The sequence below is a fragment of the Phacochoerus africanus genome, chromosome 3 (assembly GCF_016906955.1).
Source record: "Phacochoerus africanus isolate WHEZ1 chromosome 3, ROS_Pafr_v1, whole genome shotgun sequence".
In the NCBI taxonomy this organism is placed as follows: Eukaryota; Metazoa; Chordata; class Mammalia; order Artiodactyla; family Suidae; genus Phacochoerus; species Phacochoerus africanus.
The window spans coordinates 3,374,771-3,389,743 of NC_062546.1; the positions used below are offsets into that span (position 1 = coordinate 3,374,771).

General features: G+C 53.3%; 1 protein-coding gene across 1 annotated transcript in view; it reads right to left on the bottom strand.

Annotated features, from left to right (window-relative positions):
- PHACTR3 (phosphatase and actin regulator 3) overlaps positions 1 to 11,131 on the bottom strand; it is a 111,453-nt gene extending 100,322 nt beyond the window's left edge. The window contains exon 1 of the mRNA XM_047770540.1: positions 10,953 to 11,131. Coding sequence (XP_047626496.1) covers positions 10,953 to 11,131 — 179 coding nt within the window. The remainder of the gene's footprint in view (positions 1 to 10,952) is intronic.
- Positions 11,132 to 14,973: the final 3,842 nt, after the last annotated feature.

Consider the following 14,973-nt stretch of genomic DNA (forward strand, 5'->3'; position numbering starts at 1 on the left):
AGGATCCCCAAGCCCAGGTGGGGACAGGCTCCATCAGTCTGAAAACTGCGCCTCCAGGGCTCCCATAGGAGGAAGCGCCCTCTGCCCCCAGCTGCCTGCAGGCGCCTCAGGCCCAGGGCAAGTGCGATTCCTCAGGGCTGCAACTTAGAACCCAAGGCCAGAAACTTTAGAACAGATGCCGCCCCGGGAAAGGAACCACTTACTCAAGGGCATGGGCGTGCCACGGACTGTGCCTGCGGGTCCGGACCAGCAAAGGTGGGGTGGGTCCTCCTGTGCCCTGGCGCCTGCCCCCCGCCCCTCCCTGGAGAGTGGGTGTGAACGCGGCAGGCATGTATCTAGGAGAGAGGGTGTATCTGTATGTGAATGTGTGCACACCTGTGGGTGGCGTGTGTGCACTCCTATGTGTGTGTCATGCAGACAGAAGGGAGGCTGGGTGGACCGCCGCTTCCCTGGATCCCCAGCCTGTGAGTGTGCTCGGCCGTGGCGGGGGAACCACCTTCCCACACCCGGCAGGTGCAGACCCAGCAGATCCCTCCAGCCTCGGAACAGCTCGGAGGTGCGAAGTTGCAGGGGCACCTCTGCCACCTGTGAGGCATTAGCAGTTAATTAATGAAAACTGTTTTCCACATCTGCTGAGGAAGCACCACCTACCTATAGGGCAGGCGGGAGCCCCCCTCCCACCCATGATGGAGGGGGGCAGGTGCCCCGCCCTGGAGCTAAAGGTGCCGGCTCAGCTCCCTGCCGTCTCTGGTCCCTCGACCACAGCAACCCTCCCCCGGTCCCCTCTGAGGCAGTCTGTGGACTTGTCCCCCAGGGCCAACCCCATCAACTTCCACCATCGATGGATCCCACCTACAAATTAGGTGCTCCTGGAACAAGACAGCGAGGGACACCACTGCCATGGCCAAGGTCACAGAGCTTGTGGGCTAATTTCCATGCCTGGCCCAGGGCCAACTCCTGATTCCTAACGTTCCCTCCATCCTGCTCTCATCACGCTCAGATAGTGCCCTGGGATGTGTTATCTATGGTTAGCATCTGTCTTCCACCCTGGAACAAAGGTTAAGCTGTGTGAGGACAGGAAGGGTGGCCGTCTTGTCCACCTGGGTCCCTGCCATCTTGACTGGCACTTGAATAAACACCTGCTTGACCTGTGAATTTGGGAGGCAGAGGTGCCAGTGCTGGGGCCAGGATCCAGCCCCTCCCGCATCCGTCTGACTCCAAAGCCCTCACCTTAGTGACACTGGGCATTTCTGCTTCCTCGTCTTCTATCCTCTCTCCTGCCCCTGTCTCCTTCCATGTCGCTGGGTCACCTAGGCTAAAACACAACGGAAGGGCAGCCCCCACTCAGATTCCCAGATGCCACATGCTGAGTGGCTTGGCCTCCCGGACAGACAGGCACTGTCCTTATCAGGCGATACTGGAATGTGACTTTAGGCTTGTTTGTTTCACGCGTTCATTCACAAGTTCACTCGTCAAGCATCAGCTGAGGCCCGCTGTGGGCCAGGGCTGCCCTGCATTTGACACAGAGCAGTAAACACAGGCGACATGCTGTCTTGCTCAGCATGAGGCTCACCTGCTTACGGAGGAGGAAGGGAACAAGGAGGCGACTCCAGCATGCTTTACAGGCTCTGAAAGAGGTAAACGAGAGGTGGGGATGTGGCTCACAGAGCGTGGCTTCCATTTCTTTGACGAGTCCTTCCCTGTCCCCAAAGAAACATCCAGCAACACATAGTGACCATCTTCTGTGAACCAAACACCGTGCCAGGCATGGGGCAGAACATAGAGGTGCTTGGAGTTCCCTGGTGGTGCAGCAGGTTAAGGATCTGGCCTTGTCAATGCAGTGGCTCGGGTGGCTGCTGTGGTGCAGGTTTGACCCCTGGCCCAGGAACTTCCACAGGCCTTGGGTGTAGCTAAAAACAAAAACAAAAACAAAAACAAAACAAAAAAAGAGGTACTGGACACTCTCCTGCCTGGTGAACTGACCACAGAGAAAATCTAGGTGTGTGGAATCACCAGAAAGAACCCAGACAGGGATTATAACTGCAGAGGAAGCCATTCTCCCTGCCTGGGGTGGGAAAATTCAGAAGGCCACTGGGGGTCAGGGTAATATTGGAGCTGGGCCTTGGAGGTTGAGTAGGAGTTGAGTAAAATACCATAAAAGCATGTGGTGTTTGGCAGATAACAAACGATGCAGGGGAGCCAGATCCAATGCCTCAGTCTCCGAGGTTCAGAAGCTGTACGGCCTCCATGTATAAACCTGGCATGCACACCGAGACTCCAAATTTCAATGGTGCCAACTGATGGCCAACAAACACACACAAATACCTAGACACAAATTATCATTGTCAGCATCACCCCTGACTACAAATAACAGGAAACATCATCGTAGAGGTTATCACACTAAGAGAGAAAGGCAAACATCATAGGAGATCACTAATAAGGGGAACCTAATTAGAAATGATACAAAAGAACTTATTCACAAAACAGAACTAGACTTAATGATTTTGAAACTAAACTTAAGGTTAGTAAAGGGGAAACGTTGCAAGGACGGAAAAATTGGGAGGTTGGGACTGGCATCTACACGCGACTGTAGATAAAACAGACAAGTAGGGACCCACTGTGTGGCACGGGGAAATCTACACAGCACTCTGAGAGAGCCTACGTGGGAAAGGAATCTGGAAAATGAACGGGGGTGTATGTTATATGTACACATATCTGACTCGCTTTGCTGTACACCTGAGATTAATGTAGCATTGTAAGTCAGCTCTACTCCAATAAAAATTTTAAAAGAGAGGAAACTTTATTATTGATATATCAATCAATATACCGATAAATGAAAAAAAGTAGCAATGCTGTGTTGTCTTAGGTGTTCCGAATTTGCTGGCATGGGTCTGTGTACTTGAACCTGAGAACCCTCAGGCTGGAGCTCTGGGTTTTGGGCTGGAGGGGCCGGAGGGGAGGTTGGGGCCCAGCCAAGAAGGGCCGTGTGCAGCCATCAGAGGAGCCTTGAGGGCCTGGGGACCACTGGGGTACATGGTCAGCACTGAGGAAAGGGCTGCAGAGACAGTCGATGCGGGTGCCAACGGCAGAGGAATGAGGCTGAAGGCCAGGAGGCCCGCTGAGAGAGGACAGCAGGGCGAGGACCGTGCGGACAGCAGAGAAAGGAGGCAGGAACCCAGAGACGATGCTGGGGCAGAGCCCTCACCTGATCCCTATGCGGGCCAGTAACTCATACGGAGGAGTCAAGCAGAGCAAGGGTTGTTTCGCGGTCACGGTCACCAGCAACAGCAGCATCGGTTGGGCGCTTGCTGTGTGACAAGCTGTGGCCTGAGCACCCGACATGCATCGGCTCGTTCCCATCAGGCCTTGTCTTCATCACTCACATTATGACGAGGAGAATGGAAGCAGAGAGGCGGAACCGTTCTCGCAGGTCACGCGGCTCATGTGACAGAGCGGGCCTGGAAATCAGGACATCTGCTCCCGAAGCCCTCATCCCCCCCCCCCCATGTTAGACTCCCTGCAGCAAGTAGACGGTGACCGCGCTGTCGTCTGGGATATGGGCTGAAGGTGGAGGAATGGGGCGGAGAAGAAGATCAAAGCCACATATACTCAAATCACGGCATTTGGGGTCCAAAGACCAATCGCCCGTGCCCACGCTGCGAGAGATGCGGCTTGACGACCGTCTGCTAAGAAGATTTTTCTGGGTGTGTTCATAGACTCCCCACCTGATGGGTCTGAACCTCCAAAACCAAATTTACAAAATGGATGTAAAGTCTCCCAGCTACAAAAGTACTCTCGGTTTGACCTTCTCTACTCCTCCTGGAAAATTCCGGAGTGAGGACTGAAAAGCAGGATGTCTGGGGAGAGCCAATCCACACAAGCAGAGCTGGGGCCACCCTGGGACAGCTTCCAGGAAGAGGGGAGACCACGCCCCAGAACCACACTGCTCTGAATGCAGGAAGAAGCTGGTTGCTGATGGAGCAGGGATGTAGGAAGAAGGATGAATTTACTGAAAAGGGGGAGGAAAGAATTCCTAAAGACCCATGGCCCTATTCCCAGCCATTCTGCAGACTCTTTCCTACAGCTCTGTGAGTGTATCATCAGAACCCGGGAACGCTGACACCCCCCGGGATGGAAAAATTGCTGCCTTTCCAGCCTGGGAGACGCAGAGACCCCCCAGCAGCAGGCCCTCCCTCCTCAGGCGCCCAGCACTGCGCTGGGCACAGGGGTGAATGAACAAAGGAGAGAATAAATGAAAGCGTTTGATCTGTGATACAACCACGGAAGTGGAATCAAAATGCAGGTTATTAACAACGACCTGAGCCACCTGTGTGCCCCTCGACAGCGAGCCATCCCTGTAATTCCTAAGCGACTTCCCGGGCTCGCAGTGCCCCATCATTTACTTCTCCCGGCTGCCACCTAAACAGACGGCATCTCCTTCCTCTTCCTTCCTCATTAGTCGAGGTGCTAAGGAACATACAGAAGGAAGTACGAGAGTCTGGCTGAGCTTCAGCGCGAATAACCAGTCCCTGGAACCCTGTGAATTGAACGAATGCTGCATCACAGGAGAACATATCTGTCAAGGCTTGTGGGGAGGCCACCACATTCTTTCGGGTGTTCATTCCAAGCAAACAATCTCGGAGGCAGGATTTCCATTTTCAGCTCCGTTTTACATTTAGGAAGTGGAGGCTGGGGGTGGGGGGCACGTGGAAGGACAGTCACACAACTGGCAAGTGACTGGTCTGGCATTGGAGCCCCGGTTCTCTGACCGGAAGTTTACCATCTGGGCATGACTTCAGTGTTTCCCCAAGCATGTCCCACGGAGCCCTAGCATAGGAGAGGCTTGTGAATGAAGACATCTGCAAAAATACCATCTACCCGAAAAGCCTTCCCCAAAGAGCCCCACCACGTGTTGTCATAGTAAAGGCTCTGAGAAGTCCTGCAGCAAGCAAACCCATTCAGCCACTTGGCCAGCTTCTCCTAAACAGATGGACCAGCCAATCCCTATTTACACCTTGCTTCCCAGGCAGCAATAACCACACAAAAGCTGTCAAGTGGAGTTTGAGCAATAAACCTGAGATTAAGCAGTTTGAATGTACTCCAGCTAATTGGCGTTAGTGACCATTTATTTTGGAAATATAAAAACCTCTTCCCCAAAAACTGTATTCCCAAGGTAATAGGATTCTCTGCGTCATTCACAGAAGTCAGGCCTCAATATTTCCCAAGTCTCTGGGCCTCTTCCAGCTGTCTAAGGCTACCCCCTGCAGAGCAATGATGCTGAAATTAAGACTAGATAAATGGGTGTCATTTATGCCTCTGACACCAGTGGAAAAAAATCAAGACATTACTAAAGTGGCTTCTTTTTTCCTCATATGTATCATGGAAAAAACAGCACATCTAACTAGAAAGCCCATCTGCTTAGCATCAACCCCATAATTCTGCCAATGGTGGCTGGTGTCTGCCAGACATATGGCCAGTTCTCCAAGTGAAATCAGCTCCAATCTGTAAATCAAGTGGATCCAAAAATGCTGCATGGAGTTTGGAACCAGGAGTAGAAACATGGAGACAACAGGATCAGGGAAGGAAAAAGGTAGAAGCTGGAAAATTGGCTTTGCTGCCATTGGGCTTAATCTGCACCTAGGCAAACTCTCACATAAATTATTTTGCAAGCAGGCCAAAGACTCTGCAAAGACTAAAAGCTGGCTTTAGAGACATCCGCCTAGAGATCTTATTTTACAGAGAGGAGAAAAATGAGTGTTTCAGAGAGAAGATAAACAGTGAAATAATGCATCGGGAGATTTTCGCCTCGGAGTATAAATTTAGACAAATAACATCGCGCAACATCTTCAAAGCCCAAGTTCCAACACTGACTTTATAAACCTCAAGTACAAGACGAGCTTCTTAAATAATGTCAGTCAAAGCTTGAGGACGTACAAATGTTAATTTAAAAATATGCATACGTTAGCATTTTTTCATAGGAATTAAACACATTTTCAGTGCTGGAAGAGTCTGAGCCAAGAGATCTGTCTTTTGCAAATGTGTCCCAGTCTCATTTTGCTTAGGTCACGGATGGGCAAATATTTTCTGGAATGGGTCAGAGAGGAAATCTTGGGCTTCATTAGTGCATATCGTGGGCTTGGACCGCCAGACAATCTTTGTCACAATTACCTAACTCCGCCGCTGCAGTAGGAAAGCCGCCGTAAATTAATGGGCGGGGCTATATTTAAATAAAACTTCCTTTACGCAAACCAGTGGCAGGAGGATTTAGTCCAGGCATGGTCCCTTGCCAACTCCTGCCTGCCTTAAATGGTCCCTTTGGCGATGTCATCAGAGAAAACACACTACAGGACACGCCCCACAAAGTACAGGGAGGAAAAGGACATTTTCTGATCCTGAGCCCTGACCTTCACCCCCACTTCTCATCTCTGGGCTCCCGGCCAGCATCACTCTGCCCACCCAACTCGGCAGCTCCCTCCCTGGTTTCCAGGCCTCCACTAGCCCTGGCCCCCCCTTAGCAAAGAGGGCCTTGCCTCACTTCTCTGCTTAAGACCCTAGCGGGCTTCTAGGATGAAACACAAAACCCCAGCTGTGACCCCAGAGCCTTTGCCTCTGCTTATCTCATGCCATGCCCCTCGCCCGCTGTGCTCTAGTTCTGTCTCTTTCGGCTCCTCACTCATCAACTCTCTCCCACCCTAGGGCTGCCTCCCAGGCCAAACCCTCTGGAGGCAACACTATTCCCTGATGAACTCCTACTCATTCCTCACAGCCCCATCCTCCATACCCACCTGTTATGTTTCCTTGTTTTTTTTCCACAACAATCTTCAGTACAATTTATAATTAGTTTAAATGTGCATCTTGGCAAATTGACCAGGAGAGCATGTTGCCGAGTCCAAGCTCATACTGCTTATGGCACAACAGGCCAATAAACTAAGAGATCGGGGCAAGGAAGAGCGACTTTATTCGGAAAGCTGGCAGACAAGAGGGTGGACTCGTGTCCCAAAGAACCGTTTTGCCTGAGTTAGAATTCTGGCTTCTTTTATACGATAAGGGGAGGAAGCAAAGTTAACCATTTCCTGGTTCCCATCAGTCTCTTGGACAGGAGGTGTCCATTTCTGCCTCCCTACAGCCATTCACAAGAGGGCCTGGTCAGGAGGTTTTTTAGCTTAATGCTCACTGCCTGGGAGGGAGGGTTCCCAGACACGGGCCATCAAATATATTTTAAGCTTACAGCCCACTTCCCTTTGGTGAGCGACTTGCAGCAGGACACAAAGGTTCTCTCCTGTCACAAGCAGAGACCAAGCACGTCCTATATCCTGCCTCCTGAGGCCCTGAAACACAGCCCGGGGGGCCCAGCAAGGGCTCTGCAGGTGTTTGACAGGAGCTGCCCAGTCTTCTGTGCTCAAGTTCACAGCCCCTGCCCGGGGCAGTGCATCCAGGACACCTGGAATTTATTATCCTGCTGGAACAAGGCTCGGGTCTCAGCATGTACCACGTGGGCCTCCCTCGTGGATCCGATGTGCTTCTCCAGCCCAGCCTCCCGCTGCCACCTCAGCAGCTGAGCTGTGATGCCTCACGGAGAACTTTCACCCAAGAGCCAAGGACGTGACGCCCAAACATCTGCAAGTGTCTGCACTTCTGCTGTCACCATGGCTCCTGCTTCTCCACAGGCCCTGTCCCGGCCCTGGTAACTGTCATGGAAGCGACAGAGCGAGATGGAGATGGGACAAGCCCGAAAGTCCACACAGCGCACGCTTTCTGGAAACAAGCACCAGCTGGTGACGGACCAGTCCTGGGAACCTGCTCTGGAGCAGTTGACACATGTCTGCTCAGAACATCCCTAAAGACCTCCTGCTGTGGTTGGAAGATGGCCCCCTCTGGGGTCCCCAGTGGCAGATGCGTGCCCACTGCCCGGTCCCAGCCACCATCCTCCATCAAGCTGGGCCCCTGGGGAGCCACACTAGGGGGACAGGCAGCTTGTCCAGTCCCCACTGCACCCACACGGGGCTGACCGACTCACTTCAGTCCAGCTCCCTGAGCGCCTACTCTGCCCTGAAAGCTGGCCCCTGCCCACCCAGTCCCAGGGTTTGGGGTGGGGGTGGTAACAGTCGAGTGACTGGGCAATTAGGACAGGGCGACTTTGCCACTCTGCCCTCCCCTGCCTCACACCCTGTCCTGGTCGCCCTCTTCGCCCTCGTCACTGTCAGCTTCCTGCAACGTCTTCCCTTGAATCATGTCACACCACGGCCCCTTACCTCCACCTTAGCTGCCGAAACCCCTCCAGTGCCTTCCGTCTGTACCTGGATTAAAATCCCACGTGGGGAGTTCCCTGGTGGTGCAGGTTACGCATCTGCAGTCACTGCTTTGACTTGGTTCGAGCCTTAGGCAGGGAACTTCCCACATGGTTCCTCATGCCTTGCGACCTCTCCCCTCACCAGCAGCTCGGGCCCTGGGGGTCTTCAGCTTCTACACACATCTTCTGACCTCTGGACCCCTGCCCTCTGTGGCCCCTGGGAGATGCCGTGCCCTTCTGCCTTTGCAAAGCTGCCTCCTCTGGTCCCCAGGGTTTTGGTGCCAGTATCCTCCGCAGGGAGGTGCACTCAGCCACAGTGAGACCCAGGCACGGGCCCGCTGTGCAGGGACCGGGCTCCTCCCTGAGATGACCTGACGTCACCACCTCTGCCCGATGGAGAGATGCAGGCGTGGCTCACACGGGGTTCCAGGAGATACTCTGGAAGCGGTGAATGAATGGATGATGGATGAGGCACGATGACCAAGACTGAGCCAGGATTCTGTGGGCAGGAAGAGGACTGGTCTCCGGACTCAGGAAAGCCTTCCTGGGAAAGTGAGGGTACCCTGGGGTAGCTTTAGAGCATCAGCAGGAGTTAAGCAAGCACTAATAAATTTGTGTTTTTTGCTTTTTTTTTTTAGGGTCGCACCTGCAGCATATGGAAGTTCCCAGGCTAGGGGTCGAATCAGAGCTGCAGCGGCCAGCCTGCACCACAGCCACAGCAACGCAGGATCCAAGCTGTGTCTGCAGCCCATACCACAGCTCACAGCAACACCGGATCCTTAACCCACTGAGTGAGGCCAGGGATCCAACCTCATCCTCATAGATACTAGTTGGGTTGTTACTGCTGAGCCACAATGGGAACTCCTAAATACTTTTTTAAAAAGGAAAAAATCCACGGTACGAATGGACCATGTTTTATTTATCCGTTCATCCGCCCTGTGATGGCCATTTGGTTGTTTCCACATCTTGCTGGTTGTGAACAGTGATGCCATGGGTATCTACATATGAGTGTTTGAACACGTCTTTTCAGTTCTTTTAGGAATATACCTAGGAGTGGAATCGCTGGGTCCTACGGTAGCTCTAGGTTTCACCCTTTTTTTTTCTTCTTTTTTTTGGTCTTTTTAGGGCTGCACCTGAGGCACATGGAGGTTCCCAGGCTAGGGGTCCAATCAGAGCTGCAGCTGCCAGCCTGCACCACAGCCACAGCCACAGCCACGCCAGATCCGAGCCATGTGTGTCACCCACACGACAGCTCACGACAACACGAGATCCTTAACCCACAGAGCAAGGCCAGGAATTGACTGCATCCTCATGAATGCTGGACAGATCCGTTTCCACTGAGCCACGACGGAAACTCCACTTCTTTTTTGTTAAATGAAGTATAGTTGATTGACAATGTTGTGTTAGTTTCAGGTGCAGAGCACAGCGATTTAGCAAAACTGAAGCCATTCTTTACAGGTTATTACAAGATACTGAGTAGAGTTCCCTGCGCTCCGCAGTAGGTCCTTGTTGATTATTTTATACACAATAGCGTGTATCTGTTAATCCCAGACCCCTGATTTCTCCCTCCCCCCCACTTTCCTCTTTCACTTTTTGGGGAAACGCCGTCCATTCTCCGGAGTGGCTGCACTGTCTCCACTCCCTCGAGAGGGAAGCACTGGCCCGCTACCACCTGGAGTCACAAAAGGCCACATACCGCAGGCTTCCGTTTACATGAAACGCCCAGAATAGGTAAATCCACTGCGACAGAACATGAATTCATGGTTGTCAAGGCTGGTGGGAGAGGGGGCTGGGCAGGGAGCACTAAAAGAGCCTAGAGTTTCCATCTGGTGCTGGAAAGTTCTGGAATGAGAGTGGGAGGGTGGTCGCACAACATGTGAAAGTACTTGACGCCACTGAATTGTACCTTTAATATGGTTAAAATACTCAATTTTATGTCATGTCTTTTATCTTTTTTTTTTTTGGAAGTTCTAGGGCCAGGGGTCGAACTCACACCACAGCTGCAACCCAAGCCACAGCAGAGACAACATTGGATTCTTAACCTGCTGAGCCACCCGGGGAATGAACTCCTGTTACGTGTCTTTTACCTCAATTAAAAACCCCAAAGCAGTTAAAAGCCCCAAGGCATGTCCTGACCTAGCGGTGCTCCCTGTCACGTCCTCAAGCTGGGGCCAAACCCGCAAAGCTGACCCAGAAGCGCAGCTGGAACGAGGAGCTAAGGGTTTTCCAGTTTCCTGCCTGCCTGCATCTGAGCAGAGGTGCCTGGCCTCGAGCCGACGATACCCAGTGTCCTGGGGAATATACGATGCAATGACTCCAGCCCCAGCAGGTCCACACTGGGCAGAGCAGGCTCCCCAGGCATCTAGCGCTGACTCGCTTCCGGGCATGGCCTGTCTGTTCACGTGTGGATCCAGCCCTTTGCAGAATGAGGACTCGGGGGTCCGGGAGAAGGCGGGTCAGGGTGCCAAACACCAACCTACACACACATCAGGACTGGGATTCATGCTCGTGTGAAAGAGCCATAAAACCAGAAAGCCTCATGCAGGGTACAAACCTCGCCATCACCCTAAACGCAAAACTCGTTAGGGACCACACATTTCAAAGCGTCTTCGCTGTGGGACTCATCACCCCGGCTCAAACCGCGGCCACGTGGAGGCACTACCTGAGCTGACAATCGAAAACGTTCTCCTGGTGTCCGAGCACATGGAAAACGATACCAACGGCACACTGAGGAAGCTGGCGGCCCTGTCCTGCAAGGCCCATCAGGACAGGATGCAGGATGGGGCCTGTCCCCCGGCGGGCACCATCGCAGTCTCCCTGGGCCCTGGAGTCCTTCACCATGGCCGTGGCCCCACCCGGCTTCCATGTGCCCTTGCCTCTCACGGCCCAAACCTGCACCCTCGCTGCCCCCCACCCCCAACCCCGGAGGGCACAGGGATGCATTGCCCTTTGCCCTCAAGCGTGGAGAGAAGAAAGGGCTGAAGTCAACATGGCCTGGCGGCCTGAGCCAGTGACTGGCTTTACAGGAGCCAGCATCCAGCCCTCCCCTCCAAGGGGCTCAGCCTCTGAGGAGCAGGGTCAGGCCGCAGCGCCCTCTGCAGGACTTGGCCTGGGACCACCCTCTGCCTGGGCCTCCCCTTCCCCTTCCCTGAGTGGCTACCCCTGTTCCCTTAACCAGTGTCTCCTGGGAGACCACTCAAACCCTCACCCCAAAAAGCCCAGACTAAGACAACCTGCTACTCTGGTGAGGTGCTGGGGTGACGGTGACCCGAAAACTAGACGTGCCTGTCCTCACTGAGCTCCCAGCCTTCCCAGGCTCCCAGCCTTCCCAGGCTCCCAGCCCACCTGAGCTCACTGTCTACCTAAGCTCACGGCTGACCCGAGCTCACTGCCTACCTGGGCTCCCAGCCCACCTGAGCTCACGGCCATCAGGAACCATGCGGCAAAGAGACAAGCAGAGACCAGGAAGGCAGAGGGACTGATCCAGGATCCCGCAGCACTGGCAACAGCTCTGGGTGTAGAGTGGGCTGCGAATCATACCAAGAGAAGGGGATTTCTGCACCGCATCTCTGCTGCTCACCTGCCCCCGAGGGTGCCTGGACCAGAGTATGACGCCAAAGGCGAAACTCATCTGACAGTTTTTGCAAACCTCAGCGAGGCTGTGGACCCGAAGCCATCCCCATCCTCCCCACTGAAACGCCTTTTTCAAGAGTCATTACTCTCAAGATCCTTTTATAACCATAAAATGCTGAAAGGTCCTTGGCCACAGTTCCCAGCCAACAGGCAAATGCCCTCATGGAAGTTGAAGTGCATTGTCAAAACAGAGTCCTTGGGGACCCCTCAGGTCTCGGCCTCAGAAATTATTTCCTTCCTCGTCCATTAAGTACATGAAGTTAAGGCTGAGAGCTCGTGTCCTTCCCTCCAGCGGGATGAAGTGAAGGCGGGAGAGGATAGAACAAGAGGACCTGGTCCCCAAGTCACCCTGACTCTCGGAAGCAGATAAATGCCCTGGTCACGCCCCCCGGGAGGGGGCGGGCGCCATCCCTGTGCACCTGTTTTATAAATCGCTGGGCAACTGCTCAGGTAAGTGGACCCGGGTGTGTCTGGGGACGGTCACAAGTGTGGGTGGGTGGGCGAGAAATCAGAACCGTCAACACACTGCTGGTGGGAATGAGAAACAGGGGGCTGCCCAGAAAACCATCCGGCAGCTTCCCCCAGTGAAACCCACTTACCAGGTGACAGCTCCACTCAGGGGTGTATCCCTTTCCACGCCAAATACTGAACACTTGTGTCCAGGCACCTTGCATGTGAATGTTCACAGCAGCCCTAGTCATAAAAAGCAGAGGGAACACCAACAACACACAAACAGATACATAGCACATGGTGCATCTGCTCAGTGGAATATTATATGGTCATAAAAAGGGATGCGATTTCTGGGTAAACCCTAAAAACATGATGCCAGGTGAAATAACGAGTCACAAAAGATCACTTCTTGTTAAGAGTCCATATAGGTGAAATATTCAGAATTGGTAAATCTGCAGAGTCAGAAAATGGATTAGTAGTGGCCAGGGGCTGGGGGAGGGGAAAATGGGGTTACTTAATGGGAATGAGGTTTCTTTGGGAGGTAACGAAAGTGTCCTAAAGTTAAATTGTGGTAAATGTGGCCTAACGCTGTGAATAAACTAAAGGCCATTGAATTGTGCACTCTGGGTGGGTCACTTGGAGAATATGTGAATTATAGCTCATTGAGCTGTCAAAACAAAGAGAGAAAGAAAAACCTAGATGCTTAGGGCCTGCTGGCACCCTCATTCAGGTCCTTCTGTGAGCTGGCTGAGAACCATGGGGGTCTTTCTGATTTCGGGAGGGAACCCAGGACCCAGGACTGCCTGCCATAAGCTGTGGCCCTCACCCCCTCCCATCAGAAGCTCTTCCTCAAAGCAACCTTGCTCTGCAGCATCTCCCAAGCCCATCTGGGCTCCATTCCCCACGGCCCCCGCTCAAGTCAATTCCCCATCTTCTGGAGCGTAGGTGACGTCAGGAGCTCAGGTCCCCGCCCCAAATTCCAACTTCCATTCTTGCTGCTCCCCAGTCCATTAACCGCGCAGAAGCCGAGGGCTGGTCAAAAGTAAAATCAGGCCTCTCCATCCCCTGTCTAACCTTCTAGTGGCTTCCCCCGCCTTTGGGATCAAACCCAAGACCCCTGAGGACCCTCTGGCCTCACTGGGCACCTGCTCCTCCTCATTCCCTCTGTTCCAGTCACGCTAACCATGCTGTGTTCCCTGAGCATGCCCAGTTTGTTGCTGTCTCAGGGCCTGTGCACCTGCCGTCCCCTCCGCCTGGAATGCTGTCCCCCAACTTTGCCACATTGCTGGCTCCTCTTCTCCAAAGCCCTCCCCTCCTTCCTCTACCTTCCTGTACCTTCTGCAGCCCACCTCCTCCTTTTTCACTGCCTTTGGGGTACACCCTGCTCCCTGCTGCTGTCAGTGTATGTATCCATTTGCTGTTCTACTGGAACCCAAGCCCCCTGAGAGCGGGGACTCTGCCTGTCTGTCCACCATTGTTCTCCCAGGGTCGTGAGGGCTCAATGCATTTCCCTTGGGAGTTCCCTGGTGGCCAAGTGGTTAAAGACCTGGCATTGTCACTGCTGTGGCTCAGGTTCCATCCCTGGCCTGGGAACTTCTGCATGCTATGAGTGCAGAAAAAAAAAAAAAAAAAACCTCTTGGGTGCAGGAGTTCCTATTGTGGCTCTGCGGGTTAAGAACCCAACTAGGGAGTTCCCGTCGTGGCGCAGTGGTTAACGAATCCGACTAGGAACCAGGAGGTTGCGGGTTTGATCCCTGGCCTTGCTCAGTGGGTTAAGGATCCGGTGTTGCCGTGAGCTGTGGTGTAGGTTGCAGACGCGGCTTGGATCCTGCGTTGCTGTGGCTCTGGCCTGGGCCAGTGGCTACAGCTCTGATTGGACCCCTAGCCTAGGAACCTCCATATGCTGTGGGAGCAGCCCAAGAAATAGCAAAAAGACAAAAAAAAAAAAAAAAAAAAAACCCAAAACACCCAACTAGGATCCATGAGGATGCAGGTTTGATCCCTGGCCTTGCTCAGTGGGTTAGGGATCCAGTGTTGCCCTGAGCTGCAGCATAGGTCACAGAGGTGGCTCAGATCTGGCATTGCTGTAGCTGTGGCGTAGGCCGGAAGTCCCAGCTCTGATTTGACTCCTCGCCTAGGAATGTTCATATGCCGCAGGTATGGCCCTAAACAAAAACAAAACCAAAAACTTTTGGGTGCAGATCTGCTGCCCTGAGGAGGGAGCCCAAGAGGCCCAGAGTGCCCTCCCCGTGGGGTCTGGTCCTGCGTTCTCGCCACCTCGTCACTCGCCCAGCTAGACTGGCTCTTACTTAGTTCTGCAGCATCTTTTTTCTTTTGCTTCAGGAATTCTCTTCATGCTTTCCTTTATAAGACCCTTCTCCTGGCCTGGCCAACTCCTGCTCTGGGTCACAGCTTAAATTTCACTTCCTCTCAAAAGCCAGTCCCAGCTCGGGACTGGGGGTCCCGCTCTGCGCACCCTGAGCCCCTCTATCATCAGCCCCTGATATCACATCTCACACAGCATCCAAATTGCTGGATGCATGGGATTTCTTGTGGACTCAGTCCATCAAGGCAGGGAGACAGGTATGCCTTGCCCACCA